At 37.1% G+C, this 20,935-nt stretch overlaps 1 protein-coding gene and 1 long non-coding RNA gene across 3 annotated transcripts; both read right to left on the bottom strand.

Annotated features, from left to right (window-relative positions):
* Positions 1 to 711: 711 nt before the first annotated feature.
* On the bottom strand, positions 712 to 15,462 carry LOC132103116 (telomerase Cajal body protein 1-like). 2 transcript variants are annotated; one of them, XM_059507968.1, is made up of 11 exons: positions 15,237 to 15,462; positions 13,697 to 13,944; positions 11,816 to 11,993; positions 11,599 to 11,694; positions 11,387 to 11,495; positions 11,003 to 11,091; positions 4,169 to 4,392; positions 2,932 to 3,143; positions 2,680 to 2,783; positions 2,446 to 2,589; positions 712 to 2,163 (listed from the first exon to the last, which is right to left on the bottom strand). In XM_059507968.1, exons 2-11 carry the CDS (start codon positions 13,941 to 13,943, stop codon positions 1,944 to 1,946), a joined length of 1,623 nt encoding a protein of 540 aa, XP_059363951.1. In that variant the 5' UTR covers position 13,944; positions 15,237 to 15,462; the 3' UTR covers positions 712 to 1,943. The 2 variants fall into 2 exon arrangements, with proteins under 2 accessions (XP_059363951.1, XP_059363943.1); XM_059507960.1 differs by having other exon boundaries at positions 13,697 to 13,976; positions 15,237 to 15,461.
* A 1,789-nt stretch (positions 15,463 to 17,251) lies between these two features.
* On the bottom strand, positions 17,252 to 20,914 carry LOC132103112 (uncharacterized). Its single transcript, XR_009423338.1, has 2 exons — positions 18,121 to 20,914; positions 17,252 to 17,918 (listed from the first exon to the last, which is right to left on the bottom strand). It is a non-coding gene; the product is annotated as an uncharacterized LOC132103112 (long non-coding RNA).
* Positions 20,915 to 20,935: the final 21 nt, after the last annotated feature.

The following is a 20,935-nucleotide window of genomic DNA, read 5'->3' as shown; positions in this document are numbered from 1 at the left end:
ATTCTCAATTCTTTTCACCCACACATAAAGCAAAGAACCACACATCACACTCAACAACTGCCTGTCACTGCACCCACATACAAGTGACATTTATGCTGTATACAATACAGTTTCAAAGCTGCTTCAAAGTAATAAACCGCAAAATAACAGACACACATTTCTTTAAATATGAGAGAAATTCTGCAGAGCAGCTCTAAAAATAAAGACAAGTATCATTATTGATTGCAAGTCACTTCAGTTCAAAAGCTGTCAATGTTGCAAAATCAATCCATTATGAAACAAATTTGATTCTGCTGTAAAGAGCTGGCTTATACATGGCTTACCATAAACATCACATTCATCCAACAGAACATCCGCCATGCCACCTGGGACCATGTCACACCTTAACTTTGTCTTCAGATGCAGACCCTTGGAGCTGAAGCACTTTTTGTAAGTTGATATCTGCATAGTTTTAAATGGTTTTTAGTTTGGTGCAATACAAAGCTCTTAAGAAAATACATAAAAACTGCTTAAGGATTTGCACCATGGAATATCCTTACAAATTTCTTAGAACTTTCAAAAACTTTCTCACATATTTTCTTAAGACAACTTCTGTGAATCAGGCCCATGATTGCTTTGAAAATCTGCATATAATTAATGTACCCAGGACAATTACAGGTAGTTACACACCTAAGCATGAGCAATAGTAATATTGATTACAGAAACACAATGACATTTTTGATGTAAACATGTTTATTAATATTTTCAGCCACAGTGATCTACCTGTTGTAAATAGTTCCTCCAAGTAGAAAGAACCACAAGCAGATCTAAATGATGTGGCTTACAATCCAGAGAAACTGTACAAAAAAGGTCTGTATTATGTATTTGTACAAACAACTGAAGCTTTCAGCAGTGAATGTAATATGATATTCAGCACTCTGACTAGAGCATGTTTGGCAAGCCTGAAACATTCAAACCCACTGCTTTAAAGAGTAAATTACAGGCACAAAGCGTGCACGCACACACACGCACACACACACGCGCACACACACAAAGTAAAGCTGTAAAAAGTGAACATTTGTAAAAACGTACACCATTGTGTCAAGATGACAGCTAAAATAGAATATGTAAAGGCTCTCTCTCTCTCTCATTCTCTCAGACACATCCACAAACAAACATAAACACAGGTTATTATAAAAAAAGAATGTGCAGCCTCAGCTAAAGCAATTAGGTCCATTGAAGGACAGGAAACCAACCACATTCACACACAATAAAGCAGATTACTGGCTTACAAAAATATATTCACAGCTGCCCACTGCAGCTCTATGGCACATTTAACATAAAATAAACCGTCTCAGTCCATCACACATAGCCTTCCCATAGACAAAATCACCTTGTAAAGGGATTAAACCTGCTCCTGAAATAACTGTACCATGTTCACTGACAGTCCTTAAAGTAAATCCCAGACAAGACTCAAAGTGTTTCCTGAAAACAGTCTTTACATGGTGAAAGAAAAACAAACCCAATGCAACTTGGAAAAAAGGCTGCACTGCTATATCGGAAACCTGAGAGCCTGGCATCACACTCCAGCAACGGCAGAGCATCCTGAAAGCTTTTCTGGTAAACAACCTAAACATCCATTTAGGGACCTGTCCAAACAAAATGACTGAATCTATGAATGAATTATTCATATTACATATCAGTGTTCCAGGTGATCTGAATTGTAATATGCTTTCAGAAAGGGTTTAAATTCAATGGATTTTGGAGGACTTCAGTCTAGACTTTCTAGACATTCATGGAAAGAGGTTTACAAACCCAGCAACATGCCCCCCCAGAAAAAAGGATTTAAAAAAGGGACTATTCTACAATTAAAATTGATACTACCCTTCACCTAAACGAACAGTATTACAGGTTTGGCAGTAGATTATGGGTCGTCATCAGTGCAGTTTTACAAATTAAAAGTTCTAGCTCTCAATAACTTCTGACTCCTCCTCCTGCCCCCTCTCATTGGTTGAGCCCAATGGGCCGGCCCACCACAGCACCAGAGCATTGTCCTGTCGTACGCCGTTGGATGACATCACATTCACCTCGTCTGAATCGGACTCGGAGTCCTCGCTGTCAGACGGCCAACAGAACTTACGTTGACCACTGGATGAAGCCACCAATGGCATGAAAGGGTGCACACTGTTGAAATGAGAGAGTAAGAAAAGGAAGCAGGTAAAATTAGCAATATTTACTTATTGGCATTCATCTATTTAGCAGATGTTTACATTTCAGTTGTGTTACAGGTGCGATGCCGTCACCTGCAACCTCTGGCAAACATATTAAACATAGCCCTATTGACAGTATCTGAGTCATCCTTCAAGTAGGGGCACATCTTGAAAAATGCTATTAATATTTAATGTAATATGTAATATTTACATTTTCATTTAAAACACAAATTGGATTATACTATACTAATAATACCTGATGCCATTAGCACAATCGGTGTGTGCCTGAAACTGTAGCAGTGGCGGTAGTGGCTCCTCGTTCCCATCAGGTGGCGCTGTGAGGGTGTCCCACACTGACACCACACCATCTGTGTCCCCACTCAGAAGATATCGGCCAGATCTATTTCAGACCCACAAATATCAACATAAGCAAAACATAAATGGGTCTAAACACTGTTGTTTTTAGTAAAACTGTGTATCTTTATCTTACTGGTCCAGGTCAAAGTAGATCCGCTGGTTTGTGCCGACGTTCCTGTGCATGGAGAAAAGAACTTGTCCCGGATCTCTGAGGTCCCAGCACAGGATCTCTGAATCCTGAAAGCAGGGATGTATAACATTAGCTAGAGAATCCAAAACTTGCAACAAATAACAGTGTTTCTAATTGGTGGATGTATCTGTCATACTGAACTAGGCAAAGTAAACCTGTGAGGTACAGAAGTACAGTACATATGAGCCCACTGACCTTGCGACCACCCGTGTACATGTGATAGCCGTTGGGTGAGAACAGCAGGTGTGTAAGGCCTCCGTGGTGTCGAGCGGGCAGCAGGGCCAGCAGAGAACCGTCCTCACAGGAGTAAAGGCCGGCCGAACGAGAGTATGACCCACAGGCGTACATGGTATGGCACGAACTGAAGGCAATACAGGAGATAATGCCTGTCTGACCCTGTTTCTTGTCTTAAAAGAAGAATGAGGAGGTATAAAATGAAAGGAAGTAAAACAGGAACAAAAGTTAATTGTAATTAGTTTGGTTTCATATTAGAAATCCATGAAGAATCACTGAATAATGAGAAATTACGGAGCCAACTGTCCACACGAGGAAGAAGCGGACTTTACGAAGTCAAACAACGCAACTTTCCACATTAATATAGAGTTCAACTGATGTATGATCACAGGTGTTCACTACTGTTTAAAATTTTGAAGATTATTTCATGTTTTTGAAAAAAATCTTATCTTCACCAAACCTGCATTTATTTGATACATTTTTTTTTTTAAACATAAATATTGTAAGATATTATTACAATTTAAAATACCGGTTTTCTATTTTAATATATTTCAAAATGTCATTTATTCCTGTGATGCAAAGCTGAATTTTCTGCATTATGCATGTATATCAGCTGCTTCATGACAACTTGTTATGTGGCTCATCCAATGAGATCATAAAGACGAAACTATATTACCCATTTTACAATATCAGTTTGAGTGGGTTTTTTTTGAAGGTTTTTATCCAATCAAGTCAGATATTTTATGAAAAAGAAAATGTCTCTTCATTTGCATTATGATTAAAAACTGAACATGATATAATATAATATAATGTAATGTAATAGGCAGCATCTTTCAACCCTTCATCAGTCTGAACAAAGATCTTTTGTGTCACATCCAGACCAATAATTACAATAGCAGTCTTGAAACACCATAAATGAGTCAGTCACTGCAAACATCCTAAGATAATTATATCCACAGCTACTGTCTAGATCAGAGCCATGCATGCCATGCAAGCTTAATCAAGCCAAATATGTGTTTCCCGCCATGAATGTGTTTGGAACGGATCCACCCAAACAAACAAAAAGAAATGAAATAGGATTACAGGCATTCCACACCTATGCCCGCCAGCCAGCCGGCTTAATGACCCCGATTAAGAACCATTTGAAGAGCAAGCGTGATTAATATAGCGGTTATTTCTCTACAAGAGGGACCCTCACCCATGGTGGGCCTCTGCTCGCAGTCTCTCCCAGGACGGTCGGTGTGGAAGACCCTGACTATTTTGTCAAAGCCGCAGTAGAGCTGAGAGCCGTCAGGAGAGAAACACAGTGAATGGGCCGCTGTCAGCTCATCCAGATGGTTGTAGGGCCGAAAAGATGCTCGGAGGTCCCCGTAAAATGCGTCCCATATGTGGACAGGATTGTCCCGGCTACTGCTGGCAATGCTGAAGGGGAAAGAAAAGAATGAAGGAAACTGGAATATATTGCAAAATCTTAAAACTTCACCCACCCCACCACAAAATCTATTGTTTTAGAAAAACAAGAGATTGCAACATCAGACCTGACAGTCAGACTGGCTTTCTTTCAAACTAGCAACACAAAAGACCCATTCACAACAGATAATCTAACAAATGAAGAGCTAAACAATTTGAAATGAAAGATGGTGTCATCTGCTAGATAAAAGAATAAGGCATACGAGTATGTGGTTTATAAACCATCTGATCGGTTTGGCATGGAACAAAATGCAAGTTCTCATGCGAATACCTGAAATCATGCAAAGTTTAAATACTCTCAGGAACATATTGCGGATGCTATGATTTTACAGAAAAACTGATAAATTACAGTGATGTTTTTTCACCAAATTTGCAGCTTGTTTTGAAAGTAACTTCTGTGTGCTGTGCTTTATGTCACAACATTATCGACAACAGACCTTTTGTGTCTATATTTTGCTAATGTGACCACACATTTAAGGAAGAATAAGTCCATTCATATTCCCGATCGTAGGGATTCCTGTTGAAATGACTAGATTTTGTGTGTGAAAACTCACTGCACAGCAGTAAATGTCACTACACCTTTAGGTACTTTACTAAGCATTAAAGTACGTCACCATATACTGCCATTGCATTCAGTATACCCGACCGGATATTTATTAAATGATCTCTGCTTGTGTTTCACAGTTCAAAATCAAATGAGTTTGGAATGACAAGAGGGTGTGTAAATGATGTCTGAACTTCTATTTTTGGGTGAACCATTCTCTTAAGTACAGATCTGATGTTCTGTCTCAACAGGAGGCCAACACAGTTTAAAAGTGTATAATGAGAAACCACCACATGCCTGGAGTCGAGATGGAGGAAGTAGATGACCTGAATACTAAGCATCTCCCCTGAAAGGGAACAGTCAATGATAAGTCAGAGATAATGATCAACCCCTACTGACATTCAAGCTGCTCTTCAGCCAATGACAGCAGTCAGAACATCACGCTACGAATGCCTGGAAGAGCTTTACACGAAAACTGCTGCGTTTCATGATGCTACAGTTATACCTGTAAACAATATCACTGCGACCAGGCAGAAGATGACAAATTGTTACTGAGCACGTCTCATCTGACTTCTTTAACCTCATCCTCTTCATCTTCATGAGTTCTTTATCAAGTTTACAGTTTTGTCCTTGACCCACAACTTGTCATTCCTTTCTTTTCTTTGTCATTTTCAGTCGCTGCAGGGCGGATTCTGTAATGCCAAACAACGTTTGATCAGAACTGATGCTGCGTGTGGGTGCCACAGTTAACGAGACCTCGATAGTAACCTGCTGCAGCTATACATGACGACTGGCATTGATTTGGAGTGATTTTTGTTCCATTGCCTTTTGTCCCACAAAAAACATAACCATCAAAGACAACATCATTAAACGAGAACTGAAGTGACGAGGACTGGAGAGGAAGAACAAGAGACCACTTACATCCTCCCTAAACAATTCCAGCACTACTTTCAGTTTACTCTAACACACACACACACACAACAGTTATATAAAGACAGCGAGACAGGGCTGGGAAAAATAACACGTTAATCTCTGTGAAATTATTAACGCAGCATCAATTCTCACTTCCTAAAGTAGCTATGCTAATGTCTTTTTCCCCATAACCATTCTCTTGAGTAACAATAAATGATCACACTTGTATTAATTGTGAAAATTAAATGTGCAAAATAAATTAATGGAAAAAATTAACTGACAGCTTAAACAAAGAGCTGACTGGGTTATAATGGGTTTGTGTGAATATTGTTTTAAGTTCACTTAAAAGTTATACATTTATATTCCGCTTGTGTTAATGATAAATAAAACATTTGATAATTAGCAGTTTAGGCCTGATTTTCAATTACACTGTAATGTTGAATGCTGTAAAGATTCAGTTAATTCACATTTTTATTATTAACAACATTAAGCAACATTTTTCCGATCTTCTATTGTCCAATTTTGGTGATCCTGTGTGAATTGTATCCTCCATTTCCTGTTTGTGTGGTCTTCTGCTGCTGTAGCCCATCTGCTTCAGGGTTCGACGTGTTGTCATTCAGAGATGGTGTTCTGCATACCTTGGTTGTAACGAGTGGTTATTTGAGTTACTGTTGCCTTTCTATCATTTCTAACCAGGCTTCCCTTACTCCGCTGACCTCTGATATCAACGAGGCATTTTCATCCACACAACTGTCGCTCACTGGATATTTTCTCTGTTTTGGACAATTCTGTAGCCTGGGAAAACCCAGACTACTTCCGGCGAATTTCAATTCTCTCTACAGAATAGTCTGGCAAAGAGGACTATCTAGCTCGTGTCTGTGCCGCCGAAATCGCGGCACCAATCAGAAACGTTGAGGCGGGGTTTACACGATGATGACAGCGCAGCGACGGTAAAGCAGATTTTGTACATTACAAAGATGGATGCTGCAGAGGAACATTCGTTCGAAACTGCTATCGCGTCTGTTTTAAGTGATTTAAACTAACTTTGCGTTAAAACCCGAGCAAAGAACAACACTTGAAGCCTTCAAGTCTGCATACGCCATCTCCTTCATCGCTCTGATTGGTTTTAGGTCTATCCAATTGCGCCCAGAGGCACTTGAACGAGGTCCGTCGGTGACGCCCCTTTAGAAACGGGACGTCTAATAGGCTTTGCCAGACCCTAATTCAGTTTCAACTGAAGAGGGTCTGGTTTTAACCAGGCTAACAATTCTGTGTAAACCCTAGAAATGGTTGTATGTGTAAATCCCAGTAGATCAGACCAGCCCGTCTGGCACCAACAACCATTCCATGTTTAAAGTCACTTAAATCCCCTTTCTGCCCCATTCTGATGCTCGGTTTGAACTTCAGCAAGTCTTCTTCTTCTTCTTTTTCTTCTTCTTCTTCTTCTTCATTGGATTTTTATGGCAGTTGGCATCCAAAGCGTTGCATTACTGCCATCTGTTGTCTCACTTTAGCTTACTCAATTTTATTTAAACTCAACTTTTCAGTCCAGTTCTCCTTAGAAAATTAAACAAATATCTCCGTCCTTGATCATTATTTCCATATGTTACTAAATTATTTACATTATATTCTAATACACCTATTTCCCGTAGCTGATTCTTAAACTCTTGCCTTTCTAATATATATTTCTTACATGATAAAAAGATGTGATTAATTGTTTCCTCCTCCTGACATTCCTCACATAATCCGCAAGTCTTCTTCACCACATATAGATGCCTAAATGCATCAAGTTGCTGCCATGTGATTGGCTGATTAGCAAGCAATTGAACAGGTGTACCTAATAAAGTGGCTGGTAAGTGTGTGTGTGTGTGTGTGTATATATTAGTGGTGGGCCGTTATCGGCGTTAACGTGCTGCGTTAATGTGAGACTCTTATCAGGCGATAAAAAAAAAAAAATCGAATTAATCTATTCTCAAAGTTGGGTTGGGAGCTGGGTCTATACTAAGTAAGCTATGATGACTTTCACCTTGATATTTTATATAACCGACTGGCTGAGGCCACCCTAAAAATGTGTTGTCAGGACAGTTGACGGGCCACTGCTGCGCATCGTCACGAAAGCTTATCTTTTTCACGTGTTTTTAAGCCTTCCTGCTTGTCGATTTAAACATTAAAGCATCCAAACACAAGACTTGGAAAAGCTGAACAGAGTACGTTAGCTGGTTACTCGCGCGCTGTGTTCGGTGCGCACGAGAGAGAGAGCCGCATATCACGGACAGCGACACTGAACCGAGCTCTCTTCTGCGAAGTTCTCCTCGAAGTCCCTCCTGCAACTGAACGAACAAATACAAATTGCAGTTTGAACAAACAAAAAGATGTGAAAGAGCCCAATTCAGTACCGCTGTGTTCTGGTGTTCAGGGCTCACGCAGAGAGAGCTTCTCAAAACACTTGAACATCGAATTATCTTATTTTTGCTCGTGCCGACAAATACATACAAAATATGTCAAAATATCCACCTTAGAAATTATGCTCGAAAAAACTGTCAGTTATTTCTTAAATGAAAGTAAACAGTTGAGAAAAAAAAATGGGATGTGTATTATATTGAATGCGTTCATCGTCTCTTAAAGTGACCGCGCCTAATTTAGCTACTGGCTGGTGTAATGTTAATCCAAGAAAATGAAAATGAAAATCACTCACTGCTCTTGTCTGAATTACTTTGTAGTTTTAACACAATGAAAACAAAAAATTATTCAGACACCAGATATTCGCGGACCATAACAGAAATATAGGGCAAAACTGTAATAATGTGAGAAATGTTGAAGGTGTCTGAATAAATGTAGGTTTGATTGTATATTTCATTTTTACATTGAAGACTATCCAGTGCTATTTAACATTTCATTATTTGTTTTCTGTACCTTGACACCTACAAACTTGAAAAAAACTTAAACATTGTGTAAATAGCACAAATAAATAAAAATAAACGAACATACAAATTAAAAAATGTACCAGGGCCCACTGGTACAATCTTCACCGGTTCCCCGCTGACCCCAGCTACGGCCTGCTCACGCCTGTTTCACACATGCTCCGTCTGCAGTGCGTATGCAGTCCGTGTGCGTTACGTATGTGGTGCAGCACGGACTCGATGTGCTTTCACACAGGATGCGTTTGCAGTCCGCTACTCAGTACGTAAATGATCGCTGCACTGCTGCAGACGCAACGCTCCTGGAACGCAACTGGAATCCGTTATCATGGGTGCGTAAAAAAAAATGCAACGCATACGCACTGCAGACGGAGTATGTGTGAAACAGACGTAAAGTTGTTTGCACCTTGTGCAATGTGGAATTAGTTTACAGCTTTTTCAAGCACTTTGTGATGCATTATGGAAACAGGAGATGAGCCCCTTTTCTAATGCACCACCTAGCTTCATAAACCCCTTCTCAAAGACTAACTGTTTGTCAATTTTATTTGGGTAACACGCATATTCTGAATGCCTTCGGCAGAATTCGAATGAGCCATTTTAATCTAGATTAATTTCAAGATCACAGTGAGATTAATCTAGATTAAAAAAAATTAATCTATGCCCACCACTAGTATATATATATATATATATATATATATATATATATATATATATATATATATATATATATATATATATATATATATATATATATATATATATATATATAAATAAAACACACACTAGGATGTTGTTAGGCATGGTGCAAAGATATTTCAGAGCCAGAACTAACATTTTTTTTTTCACAGAAGGTACAGAAACAAGAAGGGCATGTGAGCAGACTCAAATACAAGCCTTGAAATTTTCATTCTGGGTTGAATCCAACAATCTCTGCCAGAGGAGGAGACAAGGCTCATCAGCACTGATCATAACAGAAGGGAAACAAAGCAATGCTGATCCAGAACAATAGCAGCTTAATTAAACAAAACAATCTCTTTAAAGACATGCCATGTCTCTGGAAAGAATTAACTGGGTCACTTTCTAAAGCAGACAATGGAGACTGTAAAAATGTGCATGTGGACATCAGTGATCGAAACACGACCATCTGCGTTCTTTATCAGCAGCACTGCTGAACGGATAATGGCCTACAGTTTGTTCTGCTTTCTTTCTTGGCTGCTAGCTTTCAGAACATCTATTGAGATACAAAATGACCACTATTAATGAGGGTTTCAATCCACCCAGTAAACACAGTCCTTAACATTCCACACACAAACCACAATGACAGTGAATTTCAAAAGAGCGTAATTAATGGAAAAGCCTGTTCTTAACACTCTTAATTAACCCAAAGGCAACAGACATTATAGAAAATATTAGAAAACTGATCTTTTGTAAATAAATACACTACAGGTGAAACGTTTGGGGTCTTAACTTTTTTTTCTATAAATTAAATCTTTTAGTAAGAAATGACGCAGTTAATTGATGAAAAGTATAATAAAATAAGTTTATATTGTTACAAAAAACATTCGACTTCAAATAAATTCTGCTCTTTTTAACTTTTTATTCAAAGAATCTTGACTAAAACATCCACAAAATGATATTATATTAGCACTGTAAGATGATTTCTGAAGGATCATGTGACACTGAAGACTGGAGTAATGGCTGCGGAAAATTACATTTTAAAATATATATAAAAAAGTTCAATATAATAAAATATAGATAATACGAATATAAAATTGTTATATTAAATTGTAATCATTTCACAACATTGCAGATTTCAAATCCGATAAATGCAGCCTTAATTAGCATTTTAAGAACTTTTGAATGATTGAAAAAAAATAAAAAAATAATTATAATATATATATATATATATATATATATATATACACACACACATACACACACAAATATAAATGTATATGTGTGTGTATAAAACAAACACATTGTACACACACACACTATATATATATATATATATATATATATATATAGTGTGTGTGTGTGTGTGTACAATATGTGTTTGTTTTGTTTACATGACAACATATAAAAAAAAATGATTCATGTGAAAAAAAAGAAGGTGGTTAAAAACCTGTTTGATGCTTTTAACTGTTGATTTAGAAGAGCTTAAAATGGGACACACAGGAAAACTTACAAACATGTGTCTGGGTCCATTGAAGTCATCTTGGGGAACCAGCAGTAGTCATAGATGGTGTCTCCTTCTGTCATCTTCAGCACTGGACTCTGAGTGCACACAAACAGAAGCAACACCATTATGGTCCCACATCCTGCTTCCAGCAAATCAGATTGTTTATATGTGAATAAGCATATCAAGGGTTTGGAAGTAAAAAATTGATCCTTTCACTCCAGAATTTCAAAATGAAGAAGCCAACATTAAGTAAAATCCATATTTAAATTGTGTCACGAGACATTTATCATCTTGAACACTGGCCTAAAGTCATACAAGGGAAACTGATCTCAGCTTTGTATTTTTTACTTGTACAGATAAATATGATATGATATTCTAAAAGAGGCTGACCATCTCAGAAAGCATGTCCCAGTGGCTGCTGTACAGCTCAGGCGGGAGGTTATACACACGAAGAATGTTATCAGCGCTGTTTGAGACAATGCAGGAACCATCCGGAGCCCTGCAGAGAGACGTCATGAAGAGATAGATGGTGCATTAGCATCTCTGTGAAACAGTTTATACTCTACAGCCATCAGAAACAGCTTGCTTTCATCAGCGATCACCATTTGCAGCCTCTGAGGTAATTCTCAGCAGTGTGGGTGTACTCGGCCCAGGAGCCCGTCAGCATCTGAGGGTTCTGGCTAAAGTCGAGGCTTGGACTGTGAACACAGCAAAGAGACAGCATACACTGACTGACTGAAAATATCCCTGTCCCACTGCAACACATTTGTTCCCACCAGATTTCCTTTCACGGCAAATTAAGAGGAGCGGTACACTTACTAGCGCTGCTCAGCAGAGTTGTCTTCTGAATTGTTCTTCTCAGGCTCATTTGTTATGTCCTCTTCATCTAATCCATGCGTTTCTCTGTTCTCTGCTCCGTTTTGATGCCATTCCAAGTCTCCTTCGACTTCCTCAGGTCCCACAGCCCGTCCTAATTCATCAGTCTGATGACAGGCAACTGACAGAATTAAATTAACATGGACACCTTAGGTGACAAGTAAACTATGACACTATGGTACTTGTATTTACAGAATTTAGAACATTTTGTTCTTTTTTGTGCATTTGAAATGGACTTTAAAGCAACACTATGTAAATTTTGGCACTCTAGCGGTTAATAAACAAAACTGCATGCCTCCCGCAGGAAGAATATTCTAACTGGAGCTACTTTTCCAAGTTTGTGTCTATGGCGATTCACACAGGTATGTGTTACTCCGCAGCAGTGAACAGGCTAGAATTGACCAAAAATAATAACTTATTATAAATGTACCGTAGTGATTTGGGATAAGACAAAAAAGGCGGTTAGGCAGATGAATTTATGGTGTACGCGCTCATTATATACATTTTGCACATTTTAAACAGAAAAAGTTACCGTATTTTTCGGACTATAAGTCGCACCTGAGTATAAGTCGCATCAGTCCAAAAATACGTCATGATGAGGAAAAAAACATATATAAGTCGCACTGGACTATAAGTCGCATTTATTTAGAACCAAGAGAAAACATTACTGTCTCCAGCCACGAGAGGGCGCTCTATGTTTTCAGTGTAGACTACAGGAGCAATGAGCAGCATAGAGCGCCCTCTCGTGGCTGGAGACGGTAATGTTTTCTCTTGGTCCACTCTCTTAGTTCATTTCTCTTGGATCATGTCAAATTAATTTTGATAAATAAGTCGCACCTGACTAGAAGTCGCAGGACCAGCCAAACTATGAAAAAAGTGCGACTTATAGTCCGGAAAATACGGTACATAGTGTTGCTTTAAATTGGGAAAAGAGGAATATTGTCAGCAATAATTTTAAGGCAATAATCATCTCTATTTGTTAAACATGTAAACATTTACTCACCTTGTCGTTCTAAACACACGACTTCCTTCTTCCCTAGATAAGAAAATTAAGTATGTTACTCTATGTAGCTTAATGGTCGCAACAATTAACAATTAAAATAAATGGGAACTGTGGCTTTTAAGCCTCAAAAGTATCACAAAATATTATACTATTGTGTGTATAGAAAAAGTCTTCTCTGAAGCTGCAAAGCTCCATTCCTCAATCATTGTAACTGTATGGAAAAGAGTCACCAATACATTTCAGTCTTACTGGTTTAGAACTGGTCTTCATTTTTTTTTTTTATATTTTTTTTTAATCACAGTTTTGTTTTTGTATGAACTAATCCTTTAAATATATTTAATGTGCACAATATAGTAGGAACACTTAACATACAGAACTTAATGCGGTAATAGGGTCAGAATACAATTTATTGAAGCACTATTCTCTACTTTAAAGTGTATTACTTGCTACTTTAATGTTACTTGACAGTTATACTGAACAAGTGAACGACATTCAATGGCATTCACATGTGACGAACCATAAAAAAAAAAAGAAGAAGTTCAATCACATTTCATTTCAGAGCCAAGAAAAATAACGTCACATCCAAATTTTTGGAAGGAACCAGCAGTTCACTCACAGAGAGCTGCTTAACTATAAAATTGGATGCATATTAAAGACTAAAGCACAAGATCCATGTAATTCTTTAAATATGGCAGCAAGAGTACCATATATGGAGTTTATATCACATATTAAGACATCAGAAGTGCATACTGACAGTGTGCCAAACAAGATTCTGTAGATCAGACGTTAGAAAGTGCTTTTTTAAAAAGAAAAAGGCTCACCTTCCTCTAAAGTCCCAGCAGCACCTTGTCTCTCACAGGTGTCCACTGAAGGCACCACAGGCGTCTGTATCATTTGTAAATCAAGACCTACATCTTCCTGCTCCAGTCGAGGCTGTTTTGCTGCTGGTGGTGCTTCCTCTTCTCCGTCCACCTCTCCCTGATGAGAAGCCTCATCATGAGGAGGTTCTCCATCAGCTTCTGCATCCTGTCCTGCACCACCGTCACTGCTCTGAGCTGCACCGGACATCCTGTTTACAGAGGTATCTCTATGTTCAGTGGCCTGTGGAACATGCACAATTTATATCAGGTACAGATTATATACACTGGCAGTGATATACATAAGCGTACACATTCACAGTTATCTGATTACAATATAAAAGAAGACATATAGTAGTTTGTTAAATTTTGTAGTAAAGTATATTATTGTTTTTACTCTTTTGTAATATAAGTGACATTGCGTAAAATAAAAGGAAACTCATTTATGAAGCCCATGAATTCCAACTGAAATAATAGTTTCTGCTATGCATATCAAAGTTTCAAAAGAAACTAGGAAGAAAATTCTACCTTAGGAATCCTTTCCCTTTTGAAATCAAAGTACTTGATCATTTCTAAATTATAACGAATAGTGATGATATAGGCAGGGACTTCTCAGAATTTTCTTTTACTGTTTTAGAATATATATAATCAGGTTTACAAAAAAAAAAAGACAATTACTTAATATAAAAATACTTAGGCCTAATATATATATATATATATATATATATATATATATATATATATATATATATATATATATATATATAATTAATATATATATATATTTTTTTTTTACTGACAAAATGCATTTAATATTAACAATATACATGCATTGTTGACTATAAGTTTAAATAAGTAAACAACTTATGTATTAATAATGCATCATTTCACATAAAACCTAAAAAAATTGTTTTTACCTCCAAAAACCACAACTGCTAAATTATAATTACAACTGCTACTGTCCTGATAATTCTAATAGACATATTCTTATATATATATATATATATATATATATATATATATATATATATATATATGCTAAAAACACATCTCTTCCATCTTTATTTGAGCCTTTAGCTCGATCAGTCTATTCTAATTTTATTCTTTAAAAAACACCCCCCTTTTAGACTTGCACTCTATTTATTTACTAACATCTTGTTTTCTTAAAAAAGAAACTAACACTAGCTTCTCTAATCTTTTTGTATTCTATTTGTTTTCTTTTTTATTTATTATACAATTAACAAAAGCAAAAACGACATTAACACTAGTCTGCTCTATTCTTTTCCTATTCTATCTTTTTATTTTGTTCGTTTTATTTTTATAATATGATTTTTTTTTAAACTAACAAAAAAACCTTGCTACCTGTACTGCATTAAGCTAACTGAGACTTGTCATAGCACTTGCATATTATTGCTCTTTTGTTGATTTTGATTGCCTCCATTGAAGTCAAATGTGAGTCGCTTTGGACAAATGCGTCTGCTAACAAAAAAAAAGATCACTCTACCTGTTGTTTCTTTGATTCGTATCAGTCGTGTTGTGCTCTTACAAATCAGACAAAATTCCTCAGTGTATGTGTTTTACTAAGTTCAGAAGACAATTTCTGAGCATCTCAACTACAAACGCATTGCGCAGAAACCATAGACTGTATGAAACCTACAATACACAGGAACTCATGCGTCGTGTTTATAAGCACAGAGCGCCGCCATGCCTGCTTTGCCAGGTCACCTGACTCTCGCGATATTTGCGAGATAATCTCAGGAAAGATTTCAGGAACCGTAGTTTATATAAATTCTCATTGATTAACAACATTGACCTCAAATAATTGTGTGCCACCCGCATTGCAGCATCTTGTTAATGGTATAAGAACTTTTTATTTACTCATACTTGATTGTATGTTCCGTTTTTGTCTATCATTGATTTGCACACATAATTTGGACAATTGTAAATAATTACGTCGTGTGAGTCTCTACCATTAAAACCTTACCCTGTTTGTTCAGCATTTGGTTTCTGTACTTCATTTGGCTGTCAAAGTACTGATAACAAGTAGACAATCAAATCATATTTATGACAATACCTTTGTACATACTTTATAAAATCTGTTTTAAAATGCATAACAGAAAATGTGACAAGCATGATAAACCATCAACACACTGTGGACAGTAAGTACTGCGAAGAAAGTTGAATGCATTTTTAAAAATTAAGATTTTATGCTTCTGACAAACATTTCTGATGATCATTTCTACGTGTTCTTAGATGTGCAACATGATATGTCAAATCAAAGGACTCCACAAACTAGTATGGCATCATTTTGTGCCTGTCACAGTTGTCTAAAATACTATTTGTGCAGGCGGATCCAATCCGAGGAACATAAGTTTAACAGAAGTATTTAAAATGAAGTGAAAATATTCCTTTGGCCTGATATGAGAAGCGGCATAAGGCCATAAAAACCTCAATGGGAGTGATTCTCAACTCTGATCCTCAAAGTAAATTTCCTACAGAATTAAGCCCCAACATTGATCAAACTAACTGTAACTTTGTAGTAATTGTAAAGATCTTGATTTGCATGTTCATGTGTATTTTTTAGGGTTGGAGCTAAACTCTGGCATAAACTCTGGATTGGCATACCTGTATAGTATTTTACTTTATGATCATTGTCACCAAAAAATCCCATACTGAGTTCACACCACAGCAGTCAGTTTTCTTCTCCACACACATAAGTCACATTCAGTTTGTGAATGTAACTTCATTTTAATTTGTAATGTCAAATGCTTAATAGTAAAAACAAAACAAAAACAAAGTTCACACAAGTGCTCCTTTCTGAAGTATTTATTGTTTTTCTTCAAACAAACCATAAACCCCAAAAAACTATTTACATAATATTCAAACATTATTGTCAATGGTTTCTTATGACCTTTTTTTGAATTGTTTCATCTCTGGAAATTTCAAAAGACATCCACCTCAGATGTGTGATAGCATGGATGACTAGCATAAGATTTAACGGTTTAGAATCAGCCAATGCCTCTGATATTCAGCTGATCACTTTACCATGAACACACAGCTCTGTGACAGTCAATACAGTATTGCTGCTTCACACAATAAATCAATAAATATAAGCATGTATTTTTATCATCACAAACATTTTAAACCATGGATTTTTGCATACCAGTAAAGACATTAGGCATCTCTAGTTTAATCTGACCTTCAAACCTTACACAATTAATCATCTTTAAAGGGCACCTACACCTACACCAACAAATCCCATCCTTTCTGATCTTTAGCTCAGTAACAGCTGAAGCTGACACTCAAGCATGTGTTAGTAAAAGTACTTCTGCACAACCACATCTTTTTTGAGATCAAAAATGAAAACATTTAATAATTCTGACCTGGAAACAGTTTTTGCCTCTTATATTGAAACTGCAAAGCACTGTTTGGTTGTACCATCAGAAATACTTGCCCAGTTAAAACCAAGAAGTAATTGCATGTTTTTTATGGGGATATTTTTAACATTTTGCAGGTTCATAATGTTTCAAGGGTTTATTAAATAAAATCACACACTACAATCACAGAGCTAGTCTCGCTGACTATTAACACTTTTTTTTTTTGCTTTACACATCTTAAGTCTGCCTTAATAGGCAAATCTGAACTGTTAAGGCATGTCATTAAAAGAGAAGAAAAAAAATCAAACCTGAAACCCAGCAGAGAAAGGGAAAAGGGTTAGGGATATATACATTATTTACATGGCAGGCAGCCAGAGATGAAGTGTAGTTAAGCCATGTCAGTGTTCGTGTAATCAACAATTCATATTTGGATGTGTGTGTGTGTGTGCAGGTGTATTTCAGTTATTAATAATGTGTGCACAGTGTTTAACCCTGGCTGCACTCGAGCAGAACTATTCTGTGCATGTTTGAGATCTCATAGTTCTCTGTTCCAGCATTCACAGTTCACTCCCTCCTCTTAGCAAAGAAACATGTTCCTCGGAGTAGTCCAAATACGGTGCAATGAAGCTGCAGCCCTCCACTTCCTCCTGGGCTTTTAGTTCTTGTCATGCAGTCGTCATTTCATGTGCTGTATGAAATTCCTGACCTTGGGATCTTTCTCTGAAGGATGAGAACAGGAATTAAGGGGGATGCAACACGATGCACTGGAGGATCTCCGTCTTCATCTGAAGATCTGGAACAGCAAAGATCTAATCAAATCAGAGAAAAGGAGGAGGAATTAATTGGGTTGCCAAGTCATTTTTTGTTAGTTGAACAAACCTTAACCTGAAGTAGCTCAACAGTTATTGCTTTAGGATAGAATAGGAGGAAAATCAATAAATGAATGAAACAATTAATGAATTAACATATATAACCAAACAAATGAGTGAATAAATGAATACGGTTCATTACCAAACAGACGGTCTTGTAGCTACTTCAAGCCATAGGTGAATTTCAGCCATGCAGTCAGCAGTCAGCAGGTGGCGGTAGAGCTTTATCTCCAATACACACTCAAAGAAAAAAAAATGGCCTCCAGTCTTTTTTTTTTTTTTTTTAAGCATTTCTCAGTCGATGAAATAATTCCAGTCCACACAACAACAAAAAAATCATTGGCTAGCACCCTGGACCGAGCGGTTTAATCCTTTTTGCATAACGGAGAACACTGTTGAGTGAATCGGTTCTGAATCTCCACATTTCAACCAAGTTTGGAGACTGTTCGTATAGTCTTAAATATCATATTGTTCAGTGAAAATCCTCCATGGGAAAACTCCAATGATTTTTCCACAAGTCCCAATGTGTCTGAAACTTCCCTTATCTATATACGGTAGCTTGCGTGGTGACGTTCTCAAGCAGACTGAGAAACAAACACCGGAAGGAGAACGAGTCTCATGCAAGGGTGTCTAAAACTCTCCAAGCGTTCATCTGCTGACAGAAACGGGCAACTTGCGTTCTGTCTGCGTTCCCCAAGCCCAAGTGAAAGTTCCTCACAGTTTTGAGCAAATGAAAAGTGCATTGCGAGGGTATCAGGGCAGTGCTAGTCCCTTTGTTAACTTATGAAGATGATGGCCATGACACCCCGTCCAAAACAATTATCTGGCAGATCTGAGGTCATACATATGTTCTCTAGTTGCTCTTCTCATCAACATCCATCATAGACATGTCCATCCAAAATAATCCTCAAGCCAAAAAAAAAAAAAAAAGATTGGGTACAAGGGAAAATGATAAAGCATTCAATATGCATTTTACAGTACCAAGAGGTCATCTGTGCTGTCTTGATTTTTGCCTTCTTTCCAGGTACATAAAGCATTTCTTCTGTGTTCATCAATTTGAATCCATTACAAAAGAAGATTAGACAAAAGTAAACAGAAGTTTGCTAAACAAAATATGGTCGCCTTTATGATTCTTAACAACACACCCTGTCCGTGAGATAAAGGTACAAGAAGAAATCTTTGATGTAATTCCATTTCTTGTGTTCCAGCGATCCAAGTTTGTTTCAGTCAGCAAGTTATATAGGCTGCGCTCATATCCACATGCAAAGAAAGGGTCTGACATAATGCCATTGAAGTCCCCCCCCCCCCCCAAAAAAATATTCTGAAACTGCAGAATCACATATTCAATAATCACAAAAATAAAGGGGAAAAAAGCACCCACAAATGTCCGTGTGGTTTGTAAACAACCAAAACTCCAGTATGGAATAGAATTTCTTTGAAGTTCTCCTTTTCATAGTCAAAGTCTTTATGAACAGGATTGTAGAGGCAGTGTGTTTTTGTGGTAGCCTTTCGGGAGCAATTTTCGATTTCGCTCCTGATAATGTCCTGCTGATTACACTTTAATATCCTGTGTTGAGCAACTCCATCTACACCGTTACATTTTGGAATACATTCAACATCTTTTTAAGAAGGAAAGAAAAAAAGTACACAAATGCACTTCACATGGTGGCAAAAAAAATAATTAAAAAAAATTCCAAGACGAACAAAAAAAGTAGCAGCCCCAAGTGCTCTTCCTTTGTAGTCCAATACTTTGTTTATATTCAGATTCATATATAGTCATATATAACATTAAAAGAAAAAAAATAATCACCATCATTGTCGTTGACAACAATGAACAAGTAACAAAATATAAACATTTTGTGCACTGCTAAGTGCACTTGCACAGTTTGCTGCGATCATTTTTATTTTTTTTTTAAACCAGAAATAGTCAAAACCTCAGTCACTCGAGAGCAAGAAAGTGGACAGAAAGGCAATGTTAGGTCACAACCTCCAAATATCAAACAACTCTCATCCGCACATCCCCAAGCTACAATAGAACTGTACAGAAATAGGCTCTTGATTAATAAGCATGGGAGGCGTGGAGGGGCGGAGCCTTCCAACGGAAACCACTCCCCTTTGCTAAAAAAATCATGTCTCAATGGCAGCAATGAAATCTAAATCATTCGCACTTTAGTTCTTAGGCACACGTGGGGACAGAAAATAAACACACTCGCAACATACGCACCACAAGTAACCATTTCCTAAAGGTATACAAGACTGAGCTCTTCAACAAAAACAAACAAAACAATGACGCTAATGACATGTTCTTTAACCTCACAGAGGCAAAGATGGAGTTGAGGCAGGAAAAGATGTCTCTTGCCCTTCCTACCATGAAAACTAAGAGTGCTGGTTGGCGCAAAATGGGCTAAAGCTTTTGAGTTTGAATCTAGAGGTCATTCTTTGTTGGGAAATTGAAGGGCTGGTGAAAGAGGATGTGTTGTGCCATTGCCCCCTCTCTCTGTCTTTCATTTGTTCATTCGTTCATTCACTTACATACTGCACATTTACAAGAGGAGTAATACACACAGTTCCTCCCGTACACAAGCATTCACACATTCAGTTCATACAATAAAAAAAAAATTCACTCTGAATGAAAAAAATGGCCTCTTTTGATCATACGTCTAAGTAAGCGATTAAAAAAAAAAATACATTGTGCAGACTGTTTATAACACACACACACACATACGCACACACTCATTCTTGAACAAACATGCGTGCATAGACATACACACACACAGGCACACGATCACAAAAATATTAATTATATCGAACTTTTTTTATCTTTTTAACTTGCATTTTATTTGAGTGCAAATCTTCAAGTTTTATAATCAAAGTTTTTTTTTATAATAGCTTTACGTTTTATTTTTTTTTATAGAAACTATATATATATATATATATATATATATATATATATATAT

The sequence above is a fragment of the Carassius carassius genome, chromosome 2 (assembly GCF_963082965.1).
Source record: "Carassius carassius chromosome 2, fCarCar2.1, whole genome shotgun sequence".
Taxonomy (NCBI): Eukaryota; Metazoa; Chordata; class Actinopteri; order Cypriniformes; family Cyprinidae; genus Carassius; species Carassius carassius.
Note: the sequence above shows the minus strand (reverse complement) of the source record. Positions and strands in the feature narration are given on the sequence as shown.

Bases quoted from the DNA above. Each gene is read 5' to 3' on its own strand.
- LOC132103116 (XM_059507968.1), bottom strand. From the start codon at position 13,943: ATGTCCGGTGCAGCTCAGAGCAGTGACGGTGGTGCAGGACAGGATGCA. The intron at 11,695-11,815 runs GTAAGTGTACCG...CTGTGTTCACAG, and splicing joins AACTCTGCTGAGCAGCGCTA to TCCAAGCCTCGACTTTAGCC. The intron at 11,092-11,386 runs GTCAGCCTCTTT...GTGTGCACTCAG, and splicing joins GGGACATGCTTTCTGAGATG to AGTCCAGTGCTGAAGATGAC.